We start from the raw sequence: 26051 nt of genomic DNA, 5'->3' as shown, positions 1-26051 counted from the left end.
CGTGACAAACTATCCCGAGAGAGCCATGTTTCCGTGAAACAAAGTATGTTACATGCCCTGATGTCTTTCTGGAAATAAATCCTTTCTCTCAGCTCATCAACTTTATTATCCAAAGACTGAATATTAGCGAGTAATATACTCTGAAGCGGTGGGTGATGTGCGCGCATCCTAATTCGAACCATTAGGCCGCCTCGAGTGCCTCTCCTCCGCCGGCGATGTTTTGGGTTGGCCTGGGGAGAGTAAACAAAGGATCTGCTCCAGGGAAGTCGTAATGCCGGTAGTTCTGGTGAGTTTCGCCGCTCTAATATCCAATAGTTATTCCAGGCGGGCTGTATGTAATGACACAAACCATTTCCTGAGCTAATAATATATAAAAAAAAAAAAATACTGCAAAGTTTCCTACGAGATAGTCGAAATACTGCCATCTCCGTCGGCGCCATCTTAGTCTACCTCATGAAGCTGGTATGGGAATGGGAGGTTGCGGGTGGAGACATGTTGGGGGAATGGGATGGGAGGTTGGGGGCGAAGTCATGTTGGGGGAATGGGAGGTTGCGGGTGGAGACATGTTGGGGGAATGGGATGGGAGGTTGGGGGTGGAGACGGGTTAGGGGTGGAGACATGTTGGGGGCAAAGACATGTTGGCTGGGATACCCACTTTTTCTTTTGTTATTTTCCTGTTCATACTGAATGTATAATTTATTATTCAACTGTGTATTTTTTTAAATGTTTTAGTTGCAGCCTACTGGTACAGGTTTTTATAAACATATCATTTCAAATGGACAATGTACCCTGATTCCCCGCATGGCAGCTTCTTGTCGTTGTTGTAGCTATCCGACCGTTCGACGTGCGCAACAGTTTTTCGTGACCTTGTCAGCTAACCTGTCTATTGTAGCCTGTTTCTTTTACTAAGTCCCTCCCTCCCTCACCTCCTTTTTTTAGGTCTGAAACCAGGAACTGAATACGTCATCAAGATCGTCACCCTGCAGAATGCTCTGAGAAGCACTCCTCTCGTGGGCAAAGCTAGAACTCGTAAGTACAATAACCTTCCCATCTGAACAAGATTGAACCTTTTTTTATTTGACCAGGGAAAGAGCCTTGAGGTTAAATACCTCTTTATTTGACCAGGGAAAGAGCCTTGAGGTTAAATACCTATTTATTTGACCAGGGAAAGAGCCTTGAGGTTAGATACCTCTTTATTTGACCAGGGAAAGAGCCTTGAGGTTAAATACCTATTTATTTGACCAGGGAAAGAGCCTTGAGGTTAAATACCTATTTATTTGACCAGGGAAAGAGCTTTGAGGTTAAATACCTCTTTATTTGACCAGGGAAAGAGCCTTGAGTTCAGATACCTCTTTATTTGACCAGGGAAAGAGCCTTGAGTTCAGATACCTAATTTTCTGAATGGAACAAATGAGGATGAAGAAGAGAAGTTATTACAAAACCAGTGAAACCAGTGAAATATGTGCCTGTTGTAACAATGGCTTTTTGCAGGCAAGCAATTAATACATACTGAGGCAGCACCAAAATTGTCTCAGCTGCTTTAAGGTGAGGCTCTGACCTTTTGAATATCAAAACTAAATGATTTCAAAAGTTACGATGTGCACTAGTGGCAAGCTTTGCAGTTTGCAGGAGCTGCCCATTGAATCCAACAGGAAAGACCAGAGGACTCTATCTGTAGTGTCCCAATCTTTCCCCCTGCTGGTTGAACCTAGCCGCTGCAGCTCCTCTCCAGTCTCTAACGCTCTGCTTGCTCTGCTCCTAACCCGTCTCTCTGCTAGAACTGGCATCCCAGCTCCCTGTGTCCCACCGGCCCAGCCCCGACATCCTGGATGTGCCCGAGGACGAGGTTAACCCCAACTTCCCCACCGACCTCGACTTTAACCCCGGCAACCCTAGTTTCAACACCAACCCTAATGGAAACCCCAACTACCCTCCCAACACCAACCCCAACTATAACGGCAACCCAAACGGCAACCCCGACCAGTTCAACCCCAATGGTAACCCCAACTTCCACGTGAACCCCAATCCTAACTTCAACCCCAATGGGAACCCCAACACCAACCCAAATGGAAATTTCAACGTGAACCCCAACCAGTTCAATCCCAACACCAACCCGAATGGGAACCCCAACCAGTTTAACCCGAATGGGAACCCCAACCAGTTTAACCCCAATGGTAACCCCAACCCTAACTTTAACTTCAACCCCAATGAGAATCCCAACACCAACCCCAATGGGAACTTCAACGTGAACCCCAACCTCCCCCTCAACCCGAATGGGAACCCCAACCAGTTCAACCCCAACACCAATCCTAACCCTAACTTTCCCTTCAACCCCAACAGCAATGCCAACACCAACCCTAATGGGAACCCCAACTTCTATGGCAGCGCCAACCATAACCCCATTTTTAACACCAACCCTAACTTCAACCCCAATCCCAACCTCCCCCTCAACCCCAGCGGGAACCCCAACCCTAATGGCAACCCCAACTATAACGTCAATGTGAACCCCAACCTTCCCCTCAACCCTAACGGGAACCCCAACCCCAACTTCAACACCAACCCTAACCCCAACTTCAACACCAACCCTAACGGGAACCCCAACACTAACCCCAACCCTAACGGGAACCCCAACACCAACCCTAACGGGAACCCCAATACTAACCCCAACCCTAACCCCAACTTCAACACCAACCCTAACTTCAACACCAACCCTAACGGGAACCCCAATACTAACCCTAACCCCAACTTCAACACCAACCCTAACCCCAACTTCAACACCAACCCTAACGGGAACCCCAATACTAACCCCAACCCTAACTTCAACACCAACCCTAACCCCAACTTCAACACCAACCCTAACCCCAACTTTCCCCTCAACCCCAACGGGAACCCCAACACCAACCCCAATGGGAACACCAACCCTAACCCCAACTTTCCCCTCAACCCCAACGGGAACCCCAACACCAACCCCAATGGGAACACCAACCCTAACCCCAACTTTCCCCTCAACCCCAACACCAACCCTAACCCCAACTTTCCCCTCAACCCCAACGGGAACCCCAACTTCAACACCAACCCCAATGGGAACACCAACCCCAACTTTCCCCTCAACCCCAACGGGAACCCCAACACCAACCCTAACACCAACTTTCCCCTCAACCCCAACGGGAACCCCAACACCAACCCTAACCCCAACTTTCCCCTCAACCCCAGCGGGAACCCCAACACCAACCCTAACCCCAACTTTCCCCTCAACCCCAACACCAACCCTAACCGCAACTTTCCCCTCAACCCCAACGGGAACCCCAACACCAACCCTAACCCCAACTTTCCCCTCAACCCCAACTTCAACACCAACCCCAATGGGAACACCAACCCCAACTTTCCCCTCAACCCCAACGGGAACCCCAACTTGAACCCCAACCCCAACTTCAACGAGAACCACGTCCAGCTGGTGGGGACTAACGGCCAGGACACGCTGGGCCAGCAGGGCCAGCACATCTACACAGAGTACCAGAGCCTGGGCCCCAACCCCAACGTCAGGGACAACCAGGGCCCAGCTATCCACCACCGTGAACCCCTGGTCTACATCCCCGTCCCAGGCCCCGATGGCCAGAGAGTGCCCCTGGTCCGGGTGAGCGAGGGTCCGTTATCGGGTCGTCCGTTTGGGTTCCCTGAGAATGAGACCGGGTTTGGGGTGCCGCAGGAGGCCCAGACACACACAACCATCTCATGGCAGGGTGTTCCCCAGAGCTCAGAGTACATGGTATCCTGTAGCCCCATCACCAACCTCGAAGAGAAGATGTTCCAGGTGAGAATACCTGAATTCAGATGATCTGTAGCAAGGTTTACTAGCGTACCTGGTTATTCTCTTTACAATATACATGGTGTCAATAGTGAATGATTCTCACACCACAGGTATTGCTATTCCCCTAAACAATCTCTGTCTCTCTACCAGATGCGATTACCAGGCACTTCTACCAGTGCCACTCTGATCGGGTTGACGTCGGGAGCCTCCTATAACGTCATTGTGGAGGCCATGAGAGGGCAGAGCAGGGAGAAGGTCCTGGAGAAGATAGTCACCGCTGGCAACGCTGGTAGGACTACATTAGCCATAATCTCACGAACATGCTACACTCTCTCCAGTGAATAATAATAATATGAATAACATGACACTTTTCAATTAAGACTTTTTCAGGAGCTATGTGTTGTTGACCAGCGTCCTTCTAATGTATTGTTTTGAAGCTGGGGATCAGTGTTTTAGTTTTTGGGGATCAGTGCTTTAGTTTTTGGGGATCCGTGCTTTAGTTTTTGGGGATCCGTGCTTTAGTTTTTGGGGATCCGTTCTTTAGTTTTTGGGGATCCGTTCTTTAGTTTTTGGGGATCCGTTCTTTAGTTTTTGGGGATCAGTTCTTTAGTTTTTGGGGATCAGTGCTTTAGTTTTTGGGGATCAATGCTTTAGTTTTTGGGGATCACTGCTTTAGTTTTTGGGGATCAGTGCTTTAGTTTTTGTGGATCCGTTCTTTAGTTTTTGGGGATCAGTGCTTTAGTTTTTGGGGATCCATTCTTTAGTTTTTGGGGATCAGTGCTTTAGTTTTGGGGGATCAGTTCTTTAGTTTTTGGGGATCAGTGCTTTAGTTTTTGGGGATCAGTGCTTTAGTTTTTGGGGATCAGTTCTTTAGTTTTTGGGGATCAGTTCTTTAGTTTTTGGGGATCCGTTCTTTAGTTTTTGGGGATCAGTTCTTTAGTTTTTGGGGATCAGTTCTTTAGTTTTTGGGGATCCGTTCTTTAATTTTTGGGGATCAGTTCTTTAGTTTTTGTGGATCCGTTCTTTAGTTTTTGGGGATCAGTGCTTTAGTTTTTGGGGATCCATTCTTTAGTTTTTGGGGATCAGTGCTTTAGTTTTGGGGGATCAGTTCTTTAGTTTTTGGGGATCAGTGCTTTAGTTTTTGGGGATCAGTGCTTTAGTTTCTGGGGATCAGTTCTTTAGTTTTTGGGGATCAGTGCTTTAGTTTTTGGGGATCAGTTCTTTAGTTTTTGGGGATCCGTTCTTTAGTTTTTGGGGATCCGTTCTTTAGTTTTTGGGGATCCGTTCTTTAGTTTTTGGGGATCAGTGCTTTAGTTTTTGGGGATCCGTTCTTTAGTTTTTGGGGATCAGTTCTTTAGTTTTTGGGGATCAGTTCTTTAGTTTTTGGGTATCAGTTCTTTAGTTTTTGGGGATCAGTTCTTTAGTTTTTGGGGATCAGTTCTTTAGTTTTTGGGGATCAGTTTAGTTTTTGGGGATCAGTTCTTTAGTTTTTGGGGATCCGTTCTTTAGTTTTTGGGGATCCGTTCTTTAGTTTTTGGGGATCCGTTCTTTAGTTTTTGGGGATCAGTTCTTTCGTTTTTGGGGATCAGTTCTTTAGTTTTTGGGGATCAGTTTAGTTTTTGGGGATCAGTTCTTTAGTTTTTGGGGATCCGTTCTTTAGTTTTTGGGGATCCGTTCTTTAGTTTTTGGGGATCAGTGCTTTAGTTTTTGGGGATCAGTGCTTTAGTTTTTGGGGATCAGTTCTTTAGTTTTTGGGGATCAGTTTAGTTTTTGGGGATCCGTTCTTTAGTTTTTGGGGATCCGTTCTTTAGTTTTTGGGGATCCGTTCTTTAGTTTTTCGGGATCCGTTCTTTAGTTTTTGGGGATCAGTTCTTTAGTTTTTGGGGATCCGTTCTTTAGTTTTTGGGGATCAGTTCTTTAGTTTTTGGGGATCAGTTTAGTTTTTGGGGATCCGTTTTTTAGTTTTTGGGGATCCGTTTTTTAGTTTTTGGGGATCCGTTCTTTAGTTTTTGGGGATCAGTGCTTTAGTTTTTGGGGATCAGTTTAGTTTTTGGGGATCCGTTCTTTAGTTTCTGGGGATCAGTTTAGTTTTTGGGGATCCGTTCTTTAGTTTTTGGGGATCAGTGCTTTAGTTTTTGGGGATCCGTTCTTTAGTTTTTGGGGATCCGTTCTTTAGTTTTTGGGGATCAGTGCTTTAGTTTTTGGGGATCAGTGCTTTAGTTTTTGGGGATCAGTTCTTTAGTTTTTGGGGATCAGTTCTTTAGTTTTTGGGGATCAGTTTAGTTTTTGGGGATCCGTTCTTTAGTTTTTCGGGATCCGTTCTTTAGTTTTTGGGGATCAGTTCTTTAGTTTTTGGGGATCCGTTCTTTAGTTTTTGGGGATCAGTTCTTTAGTTTTTGGGGATCAGTTTAGTTTTTGGGGATCCGTTTTTTAGTTTTTGGGGATCCGTTTTTTAGTTTTTGGGGATCCGTTCTTTAGTTTTTGGGGATCAGTGCTTTAGTTTTTGGGGATCAGTTTAGTTTTTGGGGATCCGTTCTTTAGTTTCTGGGGATCAGTTTAGTTTTTGGGGATCCGTTCTTTAGTTTTTGGGGATCAGTGCTTTAGTTTTTGGGGATCCGTTCTTTAGTTTTTGGGGATCAGTGCTTTAGTTTTTGGGGATCAGTTCTTTAGTTTTTGGGGATCAGTTTAGTTTTTGGGGATCCGTTCTTTAGTTTCTGGGGATCCGTGCTTTAGTTTTTGGGGATCCGTTCTTTAGTTTTTGGGGATCAGTTCTTTAGTTTTTGAGGATCAGTTTTGTTTTTGGGGATCCGTTCTTTAGTTTTTGGGGATCAGTGCTTTAGTTTTTGGGGATCAGTGCTTTAGTTTTTGGGGATCAGTTCTTTAGTTTTTGGGGATCAGTGCTTTAGTTTTTGGGGATCAGTGCTTTAGTTTTTGGGGATCAGTTCTTTAGTTTTTGGGGATATCCCATCTGTTGATAAATAGTTTGCTTTGTCCATCTGTTTGTTGTTTCTTCTTTGTTATTCAGTTATTGTTTATTATTTGTTAACATGCCTTGTCCCTTCTCTCTCCCTCTAGTTCCAGGAGACGACCACCCCTCCAACAGAGACGTGTGTTATGACACGTTCACAGCCACCTACCATGATGTGGGTGCAGAGTGGGAGCGTATGTCAGAGACAGGCTTTAAGCTGTGGTGCAGGTGTCTGGGGCTGGGCAGTGGCCATTTCAGATGTGATTCATCCAGTGAGTGACTCTAACGCTTCCAATAATGCTTCTAATACAAAAACCCCCTTCTATCTTACCTTAGCATGGGCAGACCTAACGCAGATGACCAAAAGGAAAGAAAATACAAAATTGTATGGTTACAGTATTTATTTTCTCTCATTTTATAGCGTTTGTTAAAATGACTAAATCAATCAAAACAGAACTTCAATTAAAGCATTCTTAAAGCACATTTTATTGTGGGATAAAATGATTTGATAGAAAGGCTAAGGTCTGCCCATGCTAGTCCCTGCAGCATGTTGTTCTACTATAGTAAAACATGCTCCAGGGATAGAGCTTGTTGTGTCTGGGGTTTGTATTGTCAGTCCATAACCAGACGATACCAAAAACCATGAGACATCATGCCATCATCATGTCTGAATGCTAAAGGTCATGGGTCAAATGACTGATGTTTGTGTGAACGAGGGATGAATTGTCCAATTGGTCTCTGTGAGGCGCAGAATGTTGGGTCCAATCAGACTCCTTTCTCCACCAGAGTGGGAGGAGTCGAGGAGACATGGCCATCTGTCCTCCAAAAAAACTTATTTTGGATTCATTTAACTAGTAAGATCTCCCCTCTCCTTCCCCCGTCGTCTCTCCTACTTCCCCATCTCCCCTCTTCACCTTCTCCCTCCTACAGAGTGGTGTCATGACAGCGGGAACAACTACCGCATAGGAGAGAAGTGGGATCGCCACGCTGAGAACGGTCACATGATGAGCTGTACTTGTTTAGGCAACGGGAAGGGAGAGTTCAAGTGCGAGCCACGTAAGTACTTCACGCTACTAGCTTAGAGATCAATTAATGGCTGACAAGTTGTTTTTAATTCACACCAGCGTGTACCATGTCCACGGATCCTTTTAATACTGCCGAGCCGTTCTGGTAACGTCTCCACCATAGTTTCTGGACAGAACAATGTGAAAAGAAAATATCCAATCCACAGTAAAAGTTCAGGTCGCTACGATAATGAGACGAGGGCAAGAGAATTACCAGAGACCTACTGCACTGTCCGTTGTTATGGTGATCTATTTGTTTCTACAGATGAGTCGACGTGTTATGACGAGGGGAAGATGTACCAGGTGGGCAACCAGTGGCAGAAGGAATACCTGGGAGCTATCTGTACCTGCACCTGTTACGGAGGACAACAGGTAAGAACACCAACTCCATACAGTGGAACACAGGATGTTGTGGTGTAGTACACAGGAAGTAAAAGGAAAAGCACAGATAAAGGGGAGGCTTCAGCAGGAGAAAGTTGTCAACGTGTGGTAAACTGGATGCAGTGTGCACCGTGTGGTGAACTATCAAAGTGAAATTGAATTCTACAGGTGAGGACTTCAGTGAATTTTAAGGACACAACCAGATGTATGAGACTGTCAGTGGTCTCTGCGTTTTGTTCTATGCTGAGAATGGTGTGTGTGTGTGTGTCCTGTCCTCAGGGCTGGCGCTGTGAGAACTGCAGGAGACCGGGAGCTCAGACTGATGTAGATGTGGATCTGCTACAGCCTCAAATACACCAAGACGCATTTGACCGCTACAGGGAGAACGCCCTGAAGAAACTGGTGGGTGTTCCCGGCCTCTCAGGCATAGAGATACAATATTATACAGTTTCCCTGACCAAGATGGCCGACCGGTAGTTACGTTAAAGGTTTACCAGTGTCATTTCTAGTGTTTTTATTTAATTCTGTGCTCCTAGGATTCTAAAGACTGACCTTTAATCCTGCCACTTACTGGCCCATAATAACATTGACACAAATGTATTTTGTGACCTCCCGTATGTCAATAGAGATCAGCTGTATATTATGCATTTCCTTATTGACCATCATGCTAACATGTACCTGAAATGAACTCAACGTTTCCTTTCTGTCTTCCCGACAGAACATCCAGTGCCCTATAGAGTGTCTGAGACCAGATCTCCTAGCAGACGTACAGCAACCCTCCGAGTAAAGAAGGAGAGGGGAACCACATCCTCCTCCTCATCCTCTACTCACATTACAGGACCTTCAGAAAGTATTCCCATCCCTGGACTTATTCCACAACTTGTTGTTACAGCCTGAATTCAAAAATGGATTAAATAGATTTTAATGAAAGTGAAAATGTTTTTAGAAATTTTAGCAAATATATATATATTGAAAATGAAATGCATAAATATCTAATTTACTTATGTATTCACATCCCTGAGTCAATACTTTGTAGAAGGACCTTTCTGGGTAAGTCTAAGAGCTTTGCCCACCTGGATTGTACAATATTTGCCCATTTTTATTCTTTTTAAAAGACTTCAAGCTCTGTCAAGTTGGTTGTTGATCATTGCTAGACAGCCATTTTCAAGTATTGACATAGATTTTCAAGCCAAAACTAGGCCACTCAGGAATATTCAATGTCTTCATGATAAGCAACTTCAGTGTAGATTTGGCCTTGTGTTTTAGGTTATTGTCCTGGTGAAATCTCTGAATGGTTTCCTTCCTCTCTGGCAACTGAGTTAGGAAGGACGCCTGTATCTTTGTAGTTCCTGGGTGTATTGATACACCATCCAACGTGTAATTAATAACTTCACCATGCTCAAAAGGGATATTCAATGTCTGCTTTTTCCCCCCCAGTCTGCTACCAATAGGTGCCCTTCTTTGCGAGGCATTGGAAAACCTCCCTGGTCTTTGTAGTTGAATCTGTGCTTGAAATTCACTACTAGATTGAGTGGGGTAAAGAGATTATGCAATTTGTCAAGCACATTTTTACTCCTGAACTTTAGGCTTGCCATTACAAAGAGGATGAATACTTATTGACTCAATACATTTCAACTTTTTAACATTTTATTACTTTACAAAATGTTCTACAAAACAATATTCCATTTTGACATTATGGGGGGTATTGTGTGTAAATCATTGACACTCAATTTCAATTTAATCCATTTTAAATTCAGGCTGAAACACAACAAAATGTTGGAAAAAGTCCAGGTGTGTGAATACTTTCTGAAGGCTGTGTATCTGTGACTTACCCAGAGTGCACTAGGGTCGGTCTCACGAAAGACTGCCTGCGGGCACCATTTTCTTTAAAAAAAAAGTAGTCAACTTGGTGGGACTTCCTATGTGTTGCCCATAGAAATATAATTCCTACTGAATTCTTATAGACTTGTATTTTTATGGCGATGTCTTCCCATGCTGTCACAGAAGTAGTCCATGGAACATATTACTGTAGGAAGTGTAAACTTACTGTTCCTGTCCTTCACTAACCTTATTCAGTGGTCTGGTCTGACCAATAACCACCATCCTGCTGCTTCTCCACATTGCCACTCCTTTCTATAGCGTCACTTCAAAATACCCCCAAGGCAAAGAAAGGGTCTTTTATATTTTAATGTTTGTTTTTCCGTTGTCCTACCTAGTCCTTCGAGACATTCCGATGAAAAGAGAAAACGGAAAATCTGTACAGAGGTTCTAAAGCCGGTCAGAATTCCTCCGGTAGCCTACTCTGATCTGTTGCCATTCCTCCTGTAGCCTACTCTGATCTGTTGCCATTCCTCCGGTAGCCTACTCTGATCTGTTGCCATTCCTCCGGTAGCCTACTCTGATCTGTTGCCATTCCTCCGGTAGCCTACTCTGATCTGTTGCCATTCCTCCGGTAGCCTACTCTGATCTGTTGCCATTCCTCCGGTAGCCTACTCTGTTTCCACTCTGTGCTGTTCCCATTCCTCCGGTAGCCTACTCTGTTTCTACTCTGTGCTGTTTCTAATTCTCCTGTAGCCTACTCTGTTTCTACTCTGTGCTGTTCCCATTCCTCCTGTTTCTACTCTGTGCTGTTCCTAATTCTCCGGTAGCCTACTCTGTTTCTACTCTGTGCTGCCCGAACCAGAGCTTTCTCTCTCTGGTGTGAGATTTTACCCCAGAGAAACATTCAGAAGTTTACAATGTGAAAACTCTGACGGCATCGTGAGTTATCTGGAATGGAGAATATTTCCACCCTATCCCATCCTAGCTCAAATGGTTCTACAGAGAACTAAGATCAGTGTTTTCAAGTATAACCCTGTTCCTTATATAGTGAACCACTTTTGAATACAGAGGACTCACATGAGCACTTTGTCTTCATGTATTTAAAATCTCTTTGGAGACTTCAACTACCAGTCTAACAAAAATAAAAAAAAACATTTTTAAAACCAAGCACGGTCTTTAATGCAGTGGTATTCAAAGCCGTGGTCTGAGTGGGGTCGCCAAAATGTTTTTTATATATATATATATATAAAAAATAATTAAGAACCAAAAATTAAGAGTACAGATTATTGTATGGGACATTATGCAAACATTTTTGAGAAATAATTTGAAAAATACATTTTTTATTGAGTAAATGTATTTATTGGTTTCTTTCATTTTGAAAAGACGTTTATGTAAAAATCGAAATTTGCAGATTTTCTTTTTTAAGGTTGTCATTCGATTTGGGGTGGGATCATAAGAAATTTGGTCCCCAGAAATTCTATTGGGGGGGGGGGGGGGGGATGGGGTCCCCGCTGAATACCACTGCTTTAATGCAAGAGTTGTATCACAGAGGTACACTGCAAGTGGGTGTTCATTCAATGTCCAGAAATATATCTGTTGTTTTCATGTACTTCCGCCATTTTGTGGACGGAAGCTCTAAGATGGCTGCCAGTTGAGTTGCATTGTTTCATACCGATCTCAACTGCTGTTTTTAATTTATCCCTTTTATCCAAGCATTTTGTTTTAATGCTATTTGGGGTGTACACGTTTTTTTGTTAATTTTTTTTATATTGTAGGTGCCAAAGTCTTAACTACTGTGGACTGAATTCCTTTTTAATAAACAAAAAAATGTTTTTTGGAATGGTCTGTTGTCAATGTTTTGAGTTTATTATTATAAAGGCTAGAAATAGTGAAACTGTCCAGTGCTTCACAGAGATACTATGAGGGTATGCAAGTACTAAACACATTGTAGATCAGGGCATCGAGACGGGAATCGCTATTTAAAATGGTCAAATCTACTTTCGTTTAACCTTTTTTTTTTTTTTTTTTCAAGTTATTTATTGGGGTATGAAATAATGATGAGGCATTGTGTGGAGTAAAACACTGGTTAGGTCCATGCCAGGTTGGCCAGTAGTGCAGAGGGTGGTGTGTGGGGGCCAGGGCTGAAGCTAAGACCCAGAGGGAACCCCCGTGGTCTCTCTGCTCCTGTCTGGGTCAGCGACTCCTTTGGACAGCCTCCTGGAACCACAGCTGTTCCTCCTAGATAAGACGAAACAGAGCAGTCTGTAGGCAGGTTTCCATTGATCCAGGTTTATTTGACAAGAGCAGTCTGCAAAAAAAATAAAATAATCCTCAACATTGTGTCATGGAAACGGCAGATAAGGAGACATTTTTGACAGGTGGATGTTATTTTCTTATGTCAAACTTTCTTTATTGAGACATGATGGTGGGAAATAGTTTTGACTAAATGATCATTGCCGAATACTTTTGAAGGTACGTGGGGGCACGTGATGTCATCACGTATCTAATAAGTTCCACTCCACATTAACGTCTAAATGCCCAGCGCTTGAACCAAAAAAACGCTTTCTTTCCCGGACAAGGATTGTCCCGACTTTCAAGAATGCATGAATTGCTTTTCTGATTGGCTGGCAATTACATTTCAGATGTGCAACGTTTCACCATGGCGCGACCCGTGGCGGTACCTTTGGCACATGGCAAATATTTGTTCATTTTGGAATTCTCTCCTTTTCACGGGTAACCTGAGACATGAAACAGATATGTGGGATGGCATACACGCTGTCTCCAATTTATTAAAATGTGCAATTTAGCTAGATGGGTGTTGGAAACAATTTAACCACTACATTTATATGACACTGTAGGTGTTGTTGTTGCTTGGTGTGACGTCATTACGTCCAACTGTTGTTATTGGCTCACCTTAGCAGGCACGTGTTGCATCGATATTCTATGCAAATGTAACCTTTTATTTAACTAGGCAAGTCAATTAAGAACAAATTCTTTATTTACAATGACGGCCCGAAACCCAGACGACGCTGGGCCAATTGTGCGCCGCCCTACGGGACTCCCAATCACGGCCGGTTGTGATACAGCCTGGATTCGAACCAGGGTGACTGTAGTGACGCCTCTAGCACCTGAGATGCAGTGCCTTTAAACCGCTGCGCCACTCGGGATCCCAATGTCGACAAGAATTCACTGGATAAATGAATGGAAACACAGCTAGTTACCATCAACGAGTGATAAGGTTTAACGGTATTGATAATGGTTGTGATCAATGAAAATGTGTAATCTGTGGAGTCTGGACTAATGAACGTGCTTGATAGATCAACTTCTGTAGAAAATCGGTTTATGATTATTGTACAAGCTGGATGGGGTGTGGGTCTGACCATAGTAGTTGACAAGCCCACACAAACAGATCTGAGAACAGACCTGGCAGAGACAGGAGGCAGAGCGATGATTCGTGGCCTGGCTGTAAGGACCAGCTCTCCCAGAAAGGCCTCCACCATCAGGTTCTGTAAGGTGTTGAGGAGAATCTCCTCTGTCACGTCACAGAACTCTGGCAACCTGGGAGGAAAAGGAGTGGGAGGAGGGGAAGAAAGAGAGGAGAAGGGGAGGAGGGGAAGAGAAGAGGGAGAAGAGGAGAGGGAGAAGGAGAAGAGGGGAGGAAGGAGAGGAGGAGGAGGGGAAGAGGAGGAGGCGGGGAAGAGGAGAGGAAGAGGAGAGGGAGGAGGGGAAGAGGAGAGGAAGGAGGGGAAGAGGAGAGGAAGGAGAGGAGAGGGAGGAGGGGAAGAGGAGAGGAAGGAGGGGAAGAGGAGGAGGGGAAGAGGAAGAGGAAGGAGAGGAAGAGGAGAGGGAGGAGGGGAAGAGGAGAGGAAGGAGGGGAAGAGGAGAGGAAGGAGGGGAAGAGGAGAGGAAGGAGGGGAAGAGGAGGAGGAGGGGAAGAGGAGAGGAAGGAGAGGAAGAGGAGAGGGAGGAGGGGAAGAGGAGAGGAAGGAGGGGAAGAGGAGAGGAAGAGGAGAGGGGAAGAGGAGAGGGAGGAGGTAGAGGGGAGGAGGTGGAGAGGAAGAGGAGAGGGAGGAGGGGAAGAGGAGAGGGAGGAGAGGAAGAGGAGAGGGAGGAGGGGAAGAGGAGAGGGAGGAGAGGAAGAGGAGAGGGAGGAGGGGTAGCAGAAGTGAACACAGAGAGGTTACCAAAGGAACAGTCCCTTAATTCACATTAATTCAAGGGATACAACATTCAAAATGTGTTCATTACCTTTTAATATCTGATATTTCTACCCTGAACAGTCACAACCTTTAAAAGGTTTGGTCATAGATTTGTTTGAAGTATTTCCTGGATAGACTGCTACTAAATCGTCCATAACTGGTCACCTAAAGGCCCTGCCCCACGTACAGCTGAAGTCGGAAGTTTACGTACACCTTAGCCAAATACATTTAAACTCAGTTTTTCACAATTACTGACATTTAATCCTAGAAAAAAATTAGGATTGAGGTCAGGGCTTTGTGATGGCCACTCCAATACCTTGACTTTGTTGTCCTTAAGCCATTTTGCCACAACTTTGGAAGTATCCTTGGGGTCATTGTCTATTTGGAAGACCCATTTCCGACCAAGCTTTAACTTCCTGACTGATGTCGTGAGATGTTGCTTCAATATATCCACATCATTTTCCTGCCTCATGATGCCATCTATTTTGTGAAGTGCACAAGTCCCTCCTGCAGCAAAGCACCCCCACAACATGATGCTGCCACCCCCGTGCTTCACGGTTGGGATGTTGTTCTTCGGTTTGCAAGCCTCCCCCTTTTTCCTCCAAATATAACGATGGTCATTATGGCCAAACAGTTCTATTTTTGTTTCATCAGACCAGAGGACATTTCTCCAAAAAGCACGATCTTTGTCCCCATGTGCATTTGCAAACTGTAGTCTGGCTTTTTTATGGCGGTTTTAGAGCAGTGGCTTCTTCCTTGCTGAGCGGCCTTTCAGGTTATGTCGATATAGGACTAGTTTTACTGTGGATATAGATACTTTTGTACCTGTTTCCTCCAGCATCTTCACAAGGTCCTTTGCTGTTATTCTGGGATTGATTTGCACTTTTCGCACCAAAGTACGTTCATCTCTAGGAGACAGAATGCATCTCCTTCCTGAGCGGTATGACGGCTGCGTGGTCCGATGGTGTTTATACTTGCGTACTATTGATTGTACAGATGAACATGGTATCTTCAGGCGTTTGAAAATTGCTCCCAGACTTGATGAGGTCTACAATTTTCTTTCTGAGGTCTTGGCTGATTTCTTTTGATTTTCCCATGATGTCAAGTAAAGAGGCACTGCGTTTGAAGGTAGGCCTTGAAATACATCCACAGGTACACCTCCAATTGACTCAAATGATGTCAATTAGCCTATCAGAAGCTTCCAAAACCATGGCATTTTCTGGAATTCTATAAGCTTTTTAAAGGCACAGTCAACTTAGTGTATTTAAACTTCTGACCCACTAGAATTGTGATGCAGTGAATTATAAGTTAAATAATTTGTCTGGAAACAATTGTTGGAGAAATGACTTGTGTCATGCACAAAGTAGATGTCCTAACCGACTTGCCAAAACCGTAGTTTGTTAACAATACATTTGTGGAGTGGTTGAAAAACGAGTTTTAATGACTCCAACCAAAGTGTATGTAAACTTCCGACTTCAACTGTATGTCGCCCCACCCAACCCTGCAGCTCACCTGCGGATGGTCTCCTGAATGATGAGCTGACGCTCTCGCTCCACTTTTGGCTTCGGGGTCTGTGGCCGTTGCTTTGTTATCTCTGTTACCCCAGCAATGTACAGACTGCCCCCCATGAGGAGCTGAGGAGTAGAGGGGCAAGGTGAAGGGGCCTCCCTAGTCCCAGGATAGGCCATGGAGGTACAATGATAGGGCGTAGCAGCCCCAGGGAGAGGTGTGTTAGGGGTGTAAGCAGTCTGTCTCAGCTGGGTGAAGTAGGGCACGGCTTCAGCCACACCGTTCACCAGAGAGTGTTGGAAGTGAGGGTCGTCCAGGAGGCTCCTATAGGGAACAGTGAAGAAAAGATACAGCTATACACCAACTCTGTGGTGCATAGTGGACAGGAAGCACCACCGAGTCGCTCAGGGCTTTTCATACAGCAGCACGGTGAGGAACTAAGCATCTCACCTTTTATCTAACCTCTTTAGATGCTGCCTACTAACCACACAGAACCTGAATATAAAGGAGAGTTACTGTACCTGAATATAGAGGGGAGTTACTGTACCTGAATATAGAGGAGAGTTACTGTACCTGAATATAGAGGTGAGTTACAGTACCTAAATATAGAGGGGAGGAGAGTACCTGAATATAGAGGTGAGTTACTGTACCTGAATATAGAGGAGAGGAGAGTACCTGAATATAGAGGAGAGTTACTGTACCTGAATATAGAGGAGAGGAGAGTTACTGTACCTGAATATAGAGGTGAGTTACTGTACCTGAATATAGAGGTGAGTTACTGTACCTGAATATAGAGGAGAGTTACTGTACCTGAATATAGAGGAGAGTTACTGTACCTGAATATAGAGGAGAGGAGAGTTACTGTACCTGAATATAGAGGAGAGTTACTGTACCTGAATATAGAGGAGAGGAGTGTTACTGTACCTGAATATAGAGGAGAGGAGAGTTACTGTACCTGAATATAGAGGAGAGTTACTGTACCTGAATATAGAGGAGAGTTACTGTACCTGAATATAGAGGAGAGGAGTGTTACTGTACCTGAATATAGAGGAGAGTTACTGTAACTGAATATAGAGGAGAGATACTGTACCTGAATATAGAGGAGAGTTACTGTACCTGAATATAGAGGAGAGTTACTGTACCTGAATATAGAGGAGAGTTACTGTACCTGAATATAGAGGTGAGTTACTGTACCTGAATATAGAGGAGAGTTACTGTACCTGAATATAGAGGAGAGGAGAGTTACTGTACCTGAATATAGAGGTGAGTTACTGTACCTGAATATAGAGGTGAGTTACTGTACCTGAATATAGAGGAGAGTTACTGTACCTGAATATAGAGGAGAGTTACTGTACCTGAATATAGAGGAGAGGAGTGTTACTGTACCTGAATATAGAGGAGAGGAGAGTTACTGTACCTGAATATAGAGGTGAGTTACTGTACCTGAATATAGAGGAGAGGAGAGTTACTGTACCTGAATATAGAGGAGAGTTACTGTACCTGAATATAGAGGTGAGTTACTGTACCTGAATATAGAGGAGAGGAGAGTTACTGTACCTGAATATAGAGGTGAGTTACTGTACCTGAATATAGAGGTGAGTTACTGTACCTGAATATAGAGGAGAGTTACTGTACCTGAATATAGAGGAGAGGAGAGTTACTGTACCTGAATATAGAGGTGAGTTACTGTACCTGAATATAGAGGAGAGGAGAGTTACTGTACCTGAATATAGAGGAGAGTTACTGTACCTGAATATAGAGGAGAGTTACTGTACCTGAATATAGAGGTGAGTTACTGTACCTGAATATAGAGGTGAGTTACTGTACCTGAATATAGAGGAGAGTTACTGTACCTGAATATAGAGGAGAGGAGAGTTACTGTACCTGAATATAGAGGTGAGTTACTGTACCTGAATATAGAGGAGAGGAGAGTTACTGTACCTGAATATAGAGGTGAGTTACTGTACCTGAATATAGAGGTGAGTTACTGTACCTGAATATAGAGGAGAGGAGAGTTACTGTACCTGAATATAGAGGTGAGTTACTGTACCTGAATATAGAGGAGAGGAGAGTTACTGTACCTGAATATAGAGGAGAGTTACTGTACCTGAATATAGAGGAGAGTTACTGTACCTGAATATAGAGAGGAGAGGAGAGTTACTGTACCTGAATATAGAGGTGAGTTACTGTACCTGAATATAGAGGTGAGTTACTGTACCTGAATATAGAGGTGAGTTACTGTACCTGAATATAGAGGTGAGTTACTGTACCTGAATATAGAGGGGAGGAGAGTTACTGTACCTGAATATAGAGGTGAGTTACTGTACCTGAATATAGAGGAGAGGAGAGTTACTGTACCTGAATATAGAGGTGAGTTACTGTACCTGAATATAGAGGTGAGTTACTGTACCTGAATATAGAGGTGAGTTACTGTACCTGAATATAGAGGTGAGTTACTGTACCTGAATATAGAGGGGAGGAGAGTTACTGTACCTGAATATAGAGGAGAGTTACTGTACCTGAATATAGAGGTGAGTTACTGTACCTGAATATAGAGGGGAGGAGAGTTACTGTACCTGAATATAGAGGAGAGTTACTGTACCTGAATATAGAGGAGAGTTACTGTACCTGAATATAGAGAGGAGAGGAGAGTTACTGTACCTGAATATAGAGGTGAGTTACTGTACCTGAATATAGAGGTGAGTTACTGTACCTGAATATAGAGAGGAGAGGAGAGTTACTGTACCTGAATATAGAGAGGAGAGGAGAGTTACTGTACCTGAATATAGAGGTGAGTTACTGTACCTGAATATAGAGGAGAGTTACTGTACCTGAATATAGAGAGGAGAGGAGAGTTACTGTACCTGAATATAGAGGTGAGTTACTGTACCTGAATATAGAGGTGAGTTACTGTACCTGAATATAGAGGTGAGTTACTGTACCTGAATATAGAGGTGAGTTACTGTACCTGAATATAGAGGGGAGGAGAGTTACTGTACCTGAATATAGAGGAGAGTTACTGTACCTGAATATAGAGGTGAGTTACTGTACCTGAATATAGAGGGGAGGAGAGTTACTGTACCTGAATATAGAGGAGAGTTACTGTACCTGAATATAGAGGAGAGTTACTGTACCTGAATATAGAGGAGAGTTACTGTACCTGAATATAGAGGAGAGTTACTGTACCTGAATATAGAGGTGAGCGTGTGGGTAATGATCTCTCTCTCTGGTCCGTGGCTGAAAGGGGGCATGTCTACAGACGGAGGTCTGCTCTGACGGGATCCACAACGGGTCACATTGGGCCGGGCCGACCTGGAAGAAAGTCTCAGTTATACACTATGATACAGTAACCCTCCCAGTAAAACATGACTATAGATACAGTAAAACATGACTATAGATACAGTAACCCTCCCAGTAAAACATGACTATAGATACAGTAACCCTCCCAGTAAAACATGACTATAGATACAGTAACCCTCCCAGTAAAACATGACTATAGATACAGTAAAACATGACTATAGATACAGTAACCCTCCCAGTAAAACACGACTATAGATACAGTAAAACATGACTATAGATACAGTAAAACATGACTATAGTTACAGTAACCCTCCCAGTAAAACATGACTATAGATACAGTAAAACATGACTATAGATACAGTAACCCTCCCAGTAAAACACGACTATAGATACAGTAAAACATGACTATAGATACAGTAAAACATGACTATAGATACAGTAACCCTCCCAGTAAAACATGACTATAGATACAGTAAAACATGACTATAGATACAGTAACCCTCCCAGTAAAACATGACTATAGATACAGTAACCCTCCCAGTAAAACATGACTATAGATACAGTAAAACATGACTATAGATACAGTAAAACATGACTATAGATACAGTAACCCTCCCAGTAAAACACGACTATAGATACAGTAAAACATGACTATAGATACAGTAAAACATGACTATAGATACAGTAACCCTCCCAGTAAAACATGACTATAGATACAGTAACCCTCCCAGTAAAACATGACTATAGATACAGTAACCCTCCCAGTAAAACATGACTATAGATACAGTAACCCTCCCAGTAAAACATGACTATAGATACAGTAAAACATGACTATAGATACAGTAACCCTCCCAGTAAAACATGACTATAGATACAGTAAAACATGACTATAGATACAGTAACCCTCCCAGTAAAACATGACTATAGATACAGTAAAACATGACTATAGATACAGTAACCCTCCCAGTAAAACATGACTATAGATACAGTAACCCTCCCAGTAAAACATGACTATAGATACAGTAAAACATGACTATAGATACAGTAACCCTCCCAGTAAAACATGACTATAGATACAGTAACCCTCCCAGTAAAACATGACTATAGATACAGTAAAACATGACTATAGATACAGTAACCCTCCCAGTAAAACATGACTATAGATACAGTAAAACATGACTATAGATACAGTAAAACATGACTATAGATACAGTAACCCTCCCAGTAAAACATGACTATAGATACAGTAACCCTCCCAGTAAAACATGACTATAGATACAGTAAAACATGACTATAGATACAGTAACCCTCCCTGTAAAACATGACTATAGATACAGTAACCCTCCCAGTAAAACATGACTATAGATACAGTAAAACATGACTATAGATACAGTAAAACATGACTATAGATACAGTAACCCTCCCAGTAAAACATGACTATAGATACAGTAAAACATGACTATAGATACAGTAACCCTCCCAGTAAAACACGACTATAGATACAGTAAAACATGACTATAGATACAGTAAAACATGAGTATAGATACAGTAACCCTCCCAGTAAAACATGACTATAGATACAGTAACCCTCCCAGTAAAACACGACTATAGATACAGTAAAACATGACTATAGATACAGTAACCCTCCCAGTAAAACATGACTATAGATACAGTAAAACATGACTATAGATACAGTAACCCTCCCAGTAAAACATGACTATAGATACAGTAAAACATGACTATAGATACAGTAAAACATGACTATAGATACAGTAAAACATGACTATAGATACAGTAACCCTCCCAGTAAAACATGACTATAGATACAGTAAAACACGACTATAGATACAGTAAAACATGACTATAGATACAGTAACCCTCCCAGTAAAACATGACTATAGATACAGTAAAACATGACTATAGATACAGTAAAACATGACTATAGATACAGTAACCCTCCCAGTAAAACACGACTATAGATACAGTAAAACATGACTATAGATACAGTAAAACATGACTATAGATACAGTAACCCTCCCAGTAAAACATGACTATAGATACAGTAACCCTCCCAGTAAAACACGACTATAGATACAGTAAAACATGACTATAGATACAGTAACCCTCCCAGTAAAACATGACTATAGATACAGTAACCCTCCCAGTAAAACATGACTATAGATACAGTAAAACATGACTATAGATACAGTAACCCTCCCAGTAAAACACGAATATAGATACAGTAAAACATGACTATAGATACAGTAACCCTCCCAGTAAAACATGACTATAGATACAGTAACCCTCCCAGTAAAACATGACTATAGATACAGTAACCCTCCCAGTAAAACATGACTATAGATACAGTAAAACATGACTATAGATACAGTAACTCTCCCTGTTAAACATGACTATAGATACAGTAACCCTCCCAGTAAAACATGACTATAGATACAGTAAAACATGACTATAGATACAGTAAAACATGACTATAGATACAGTAACCCTCCCAGTAAAACATGACTATAGATACAGTAAAACATGACTATAGATACAGTAACCCTCCCAGTAAAACATGACTATAGATACAGTAAAACATGACTATAGATACAGTAACCCTCCCAGTAAAACATGACTATAGATACAGTAAAACATGACTATAGATACAGTAAAACATGACTATAGATACAGTAACCCTCCCAGTAAAACATGACTATAGATACAGTAACCCTCCCAGTAAAACATGACTATAGATACAGTAAAACATGACTATAGATACAGTAAAACATGACTATAGATACAGTAACCCTCCCAGTAAAACATGACTATAGATACAGTAAAACATGACTATAGATACAGTAACCCTCCCAGTAAAACATGACTATAGATACAGTAAAACATGACTATAGATACAGTAAAACATGACTATAGATACAGTAACCCTCCCAGTAAAACATGACTATAGATACAGTAACCCTCCCAGTAAAACATGACTATAGATACAGTAAAACATGACTATAGATACAGTAACCCTCCCTGTAAAACATGACTATAGATACAGTAACCCTCCCAGTAAAACATGACTATAGATACAGTAAAACATGACTATAGATACAGTAAAACATGACTATAGATACAGTAACCCTCCCAGTAAAACATGACTATAGATACAGTATAACATGACTATAGATACAGTAACCCTCCCAGTAAAACACGACTATAGATACAGTAAAACATGACTATAGATACAGTTAAACATGACTATAGATACAGTAACCCTCCCAGTAAAACATGACTATAGATACAGTAACCCTCCCAGTAAAACACGACTATAGATACAGTAAAACATGACTATAGATACAGTAACCCTCCCAGTAAAACATGACTATAGATACAGTAAAACATGACTATAGATACAGTAACCCTCCCAGTAAAACATGACTATAGATACAGTAAAACATGACTATAGATACAGTAAAACATGACTATAGATACAGTAAAACATGACTATAGATACAGTAACCCTCCCAGTAAAACATGACTATAGATACAGTAAAACACGACTATAGATACAGTAAAACATGACTATAGATACAGTAACCCTCCCAGTAAAACATGACTATAGATACAGTAAAACATGACTATAGATACAGTAAAACATGACTATAGATACAGTAACCCTCCCAGTAAAACACGACTATAGATACAGTAAAACATGACTATAGATACAGTAAAACATGACTATAGATACAGTAACCCTCCCAGTAAAACATGACTATAGATACAGTAACCCTCCCAGTAAAACACGACTATAGATACAGTAAAACATGACTATAGATACAGTAACCCTCCCAGTAAAACACGACTATAGATACAGTAACCCTCCCAGTAAAACACGACTATAGATACAGTAAAACATGACTATAGATACAGTAAAACATGACTATAGATACAGTAACCCTCCCAGTAAAACATGACTATAGATACAGTAACCCTCCCAGTAAAACATGACTATAGATACAGTAACCCTCCCAGTAAAACATGACTATAGATACAGTAAAACATGACTATAGATACAGTAAAACATGACTATAGATACAGTAACCCTCCCAGTAAAACACGACTATAGATACAGTAAAACATGACTATAGATACAGTAAAACATGACTATAGATACAGTAACCCTCCCAGTAAAACATGACTATAGATACAGTAACCCTCCCAGTAAAACATGACTATAGATACAGTAACCCTCCCAGTAAAACATGACTATAGATACAGTAACCCTCCCAGTAAAACATGACTATAGATACAGTAACCCTCCCAGTAAAACATGACTATAGATACAGTAAAACATGACTATAGATACAGTAACCCTCCCAGTAAAACATGACTATAGATACAGTAAAACATGACTATAGATACAGTAACCCTCCCAGTAAAACATGACTATAGATACAGTAAAACATGACTATAGATACAGTAACCCTCCCAGTAAAACATGACTATAGATACAGTAACCCTCCCAGTAAAACATGACTATAGATACAGTAACCCTCCCAGTAAAACATGACTATAGATACAGTAAAACATGACTATAGATACAGTAACCCTCCCAGTAAAACATGACTATAGATACAGTAAAACATGACTATAGATACAGTAAAACATGACTATAGATACAGTAACCCTCCCAGTAAAACATGACTATAGATACAGTAACCCTCCCAGTAAAACATGACTATAGATACAGTAAAACATGACTATAGATACAGTAACCCTCCCTGTAAAACATGACTATAGATACAGTAACCCTCCCAGTAAAACATGACTATAGATACAGTAAAACATGACTATAGATACAGTAAAACATGACTATAGATACAGTAACCCTCCCAGTAAAACATGACTATAGATAGAGTAAAACATGACTATAGATACAGTAACCCTCCCAGTAAAACACGACTATAGATACAGTAAAACATGACTATAGATACAGTAAAACATGAGTATAGATACAGTAACCCTCCCAGTAAAACATGACTATAGATACAGTAACCCTCCCAGTAAAACACGACTATAGATACAGTAAAACATGACTATAGATACAGTAACCCTCCCAGTAAAACATGACTATAGATACAGTAAAACATGACTATAGATACAGTAACCCTCCCAGTAAAACATGACTATAGATACAGTAAAACATGACTATAGATACAGTAAAACATGACTATAGATACAGTAAAACATGACTATAGATACAGTAACCCTCCCAGTAAAACATGACTATAGATACAGTAAAACATGACTATAGATACAGTAAAACATGACTATAGATACAGTAACCCTCCCAGTAAAACATGACTATAGATACAGTAAAACATGACTATAGATACAGTAAAACATGACTATAGATACAGTAACCCTCCCAGTAAAACACGACTATAGATACAGTAAAACATGACTATAGATACAGTAAAACATGACTATAGATACAGTAACCCTCCCAGTAAAACATGACTATAGATACAGTAACCCTCCCAGTAAAACACGACTATAGATACAGTAAAACATGACTATAGATACAGTAACCCTCCCAGTAAAACATGACTATAGATACAGTAACCCTCCCAGTAAAACATGACTATAGATACAGTAAAACATGACTATAGATACAGTAACCCTCCCAGTAAAACACGAATATAGATACAGTAAAACATGACTATAGATACAGTAACCCTCCCAGTAAAACATGACTATAGATACAGTAACCCTCCCAGTAAAACATGACTATAGATACAGTAACCCTCCCAGTAAAACATGACTATAGATACAGTAAAACATGACTATAGATACACTAACTCTCCCTGTTAAACATGACTATAGATACAGTAACCCTCCCAGTAAAACATGACTATAGATACAGTAAAACATGACTATAGATACAGTAAAACATGACTATAGATACAGTAACCCTCCCAGTAAAACATGACTATAGATACAGTAAAACATGACTATAGATACAGTAACCCTCCCAGTAAAACATGACTATAGATACAGTAAAACATGACTATAGATACAGTAACCCTCCCAGTAAAACATGACTATAGATACAGTAAAACATGACTATAGATACAGTAAAACATGACTATAGATACAGTAACCCTCCCAGTAAAACATGACTATAGATACAGTAACCCTCCCAGTAAAACATGACTATAGATACAGTAAAACATGACTATAGATTCAGTAAAACATGACTATAGATACAGTAACCCTCCCAGTAAAACATGACTATAGATACAGTAAAACATGACTATAGATACAGTAACCCTCCCAGTAAAACATGACTATAGATACAGTAAAACATGACTATAGATACAGTAAAACATGACTATAGATACAGTAACCCTCCCAGTAAAACATGACTATAGATACAGTAACCCTCCCAGTAAAACATGACTATAGATACAGTAAAACATGACTATAGATACAGTAACCCTCCCTGTAAAACATGACTATAGATACAGTAACCCTCCCAGTAAAACATGACTATAGATACAGTAAAACATGACTATAGATACAGTAAAACATGACTATAGATACAGTAACCCTCCCAGTAAAACATGACTATAGATACAGTATAACATGACTATAGATACAGTAACCCTCCCAGTAAAACACGACTATAGATACAGTAAAACATGACTATAGATACAGTTAAACATGACTATAGATACAGTAACCCTCCCAGTAAAACATGACTATAGATACAGTAACCCTCCCAGTAAAACACGACTATAGATACAGTAAAACATGACTATAGATACAGTAACCCTCCCAGTAAAACATGACTATAGATACAGTAAAACATGACTATAGATACAGTAACCCTCCCAGTAAAACATGACTATAGATACAGTAAAACATGACTATAGATACAGTAAAACATGACTATAGATACAGTAAAACATGACTATAGATACAGTAACCCTCCC

At 41.4% G+C, this 26051-nt stretch overlaps 2 protein-coding genes across 5 annotated transcripts in view; one reads left to right on the top strand and one right to left on the bottom strand.

Annotated features, from left to right (window-relative positions):
• Window positions 1-11882, top strand: part of LOC129816957 (fibronectin-like) — an 87893-nt gene extending 76011 nt beyond the window's left edge. For both annotated transcript variants that reach the window (XM_055871944.1, XM_055871943.1), the window contains exons 39-46: window positions 940-1029; window positions 1779-3811; window positions 3959-4097; window positions 6884-7048; window positions 7707-7832; window positions 8106-8212; window positions 8501-8623; window positions 8940-11882. In XM_055871944.1, coding sequence (XP_055727919.1) covers window positions 940-1029; window positions 1779-3811; window positions 3959-4097; window positions 6884-7048; window positions 7707-7832; window positions 8106-8212; window positions 8501-8623; window positions 8940-9008 — 2852 coding nt within the window. In that variant the 3' untranslated portion in view covers window positions 9009-11882. The remainder of the gene's footprint in view (window positions 1-939; window positions 1030-1778; window positions 3812-3958; window positions 4098-6883; window positions 7049-7706; window positions 7833-8105; window positions 8213-8500; window positions 8624-8939) is intronic.
• The window catches only part of cfap65 (cilia and flagella associated protein 65), a 104610-nt gene continuing 90282 nt past the window's right edge, over window positions 11724-26051 (bottom strand). Inside the window, exons 30-33 of one of the 3 annotated variants that reach the window (XM_055871946.1) lie at window positions 18937-19062; window positions 15754-16074; window positions 13466-13600; window positions 11724-12280 (exon numbers count right to left, since the gene is read on the bottom strand). In XM_055871946.1, the coding sequence (XP_055727921.1) occupies window positions 12190-12280; window positions 13466-13600; window positions 15754-16074; window positions 18937-19062 (673 nt within the window). In that variant the 3' untranslated portion in view covers window positions 11724-12189. Of the gene's footprint in view, window positions 13232-13465; window positions 13601-15753; window positions 16075-18936; window positions 19063-26051 lie in introns of all 3 variants that reach the window. The other 2 variants (XM_055871948.1, XM_055871945.1) reach the window with 2 other exon arrangements.

Source organism: Salvelinus fontinalis, chromosome 19 (assembly GCF_029448725.1).
Source record: "Salvelinus fontinalis isolate EN_2023a chromosome 19, ASM2944872v1, whole genome shotgun sequence".
NCBI lineage: Eukaryota > Metazoa > Chordata > Actinopteri > Salmoniformes > Salmonidae > Salvelinus > Salvelinus fontinalis.
The sequence above is the reverse complement of the archived record's forward strand: the minus strand, read 5'-3'. Positions and strand labels throughout refer to the sequence as shown.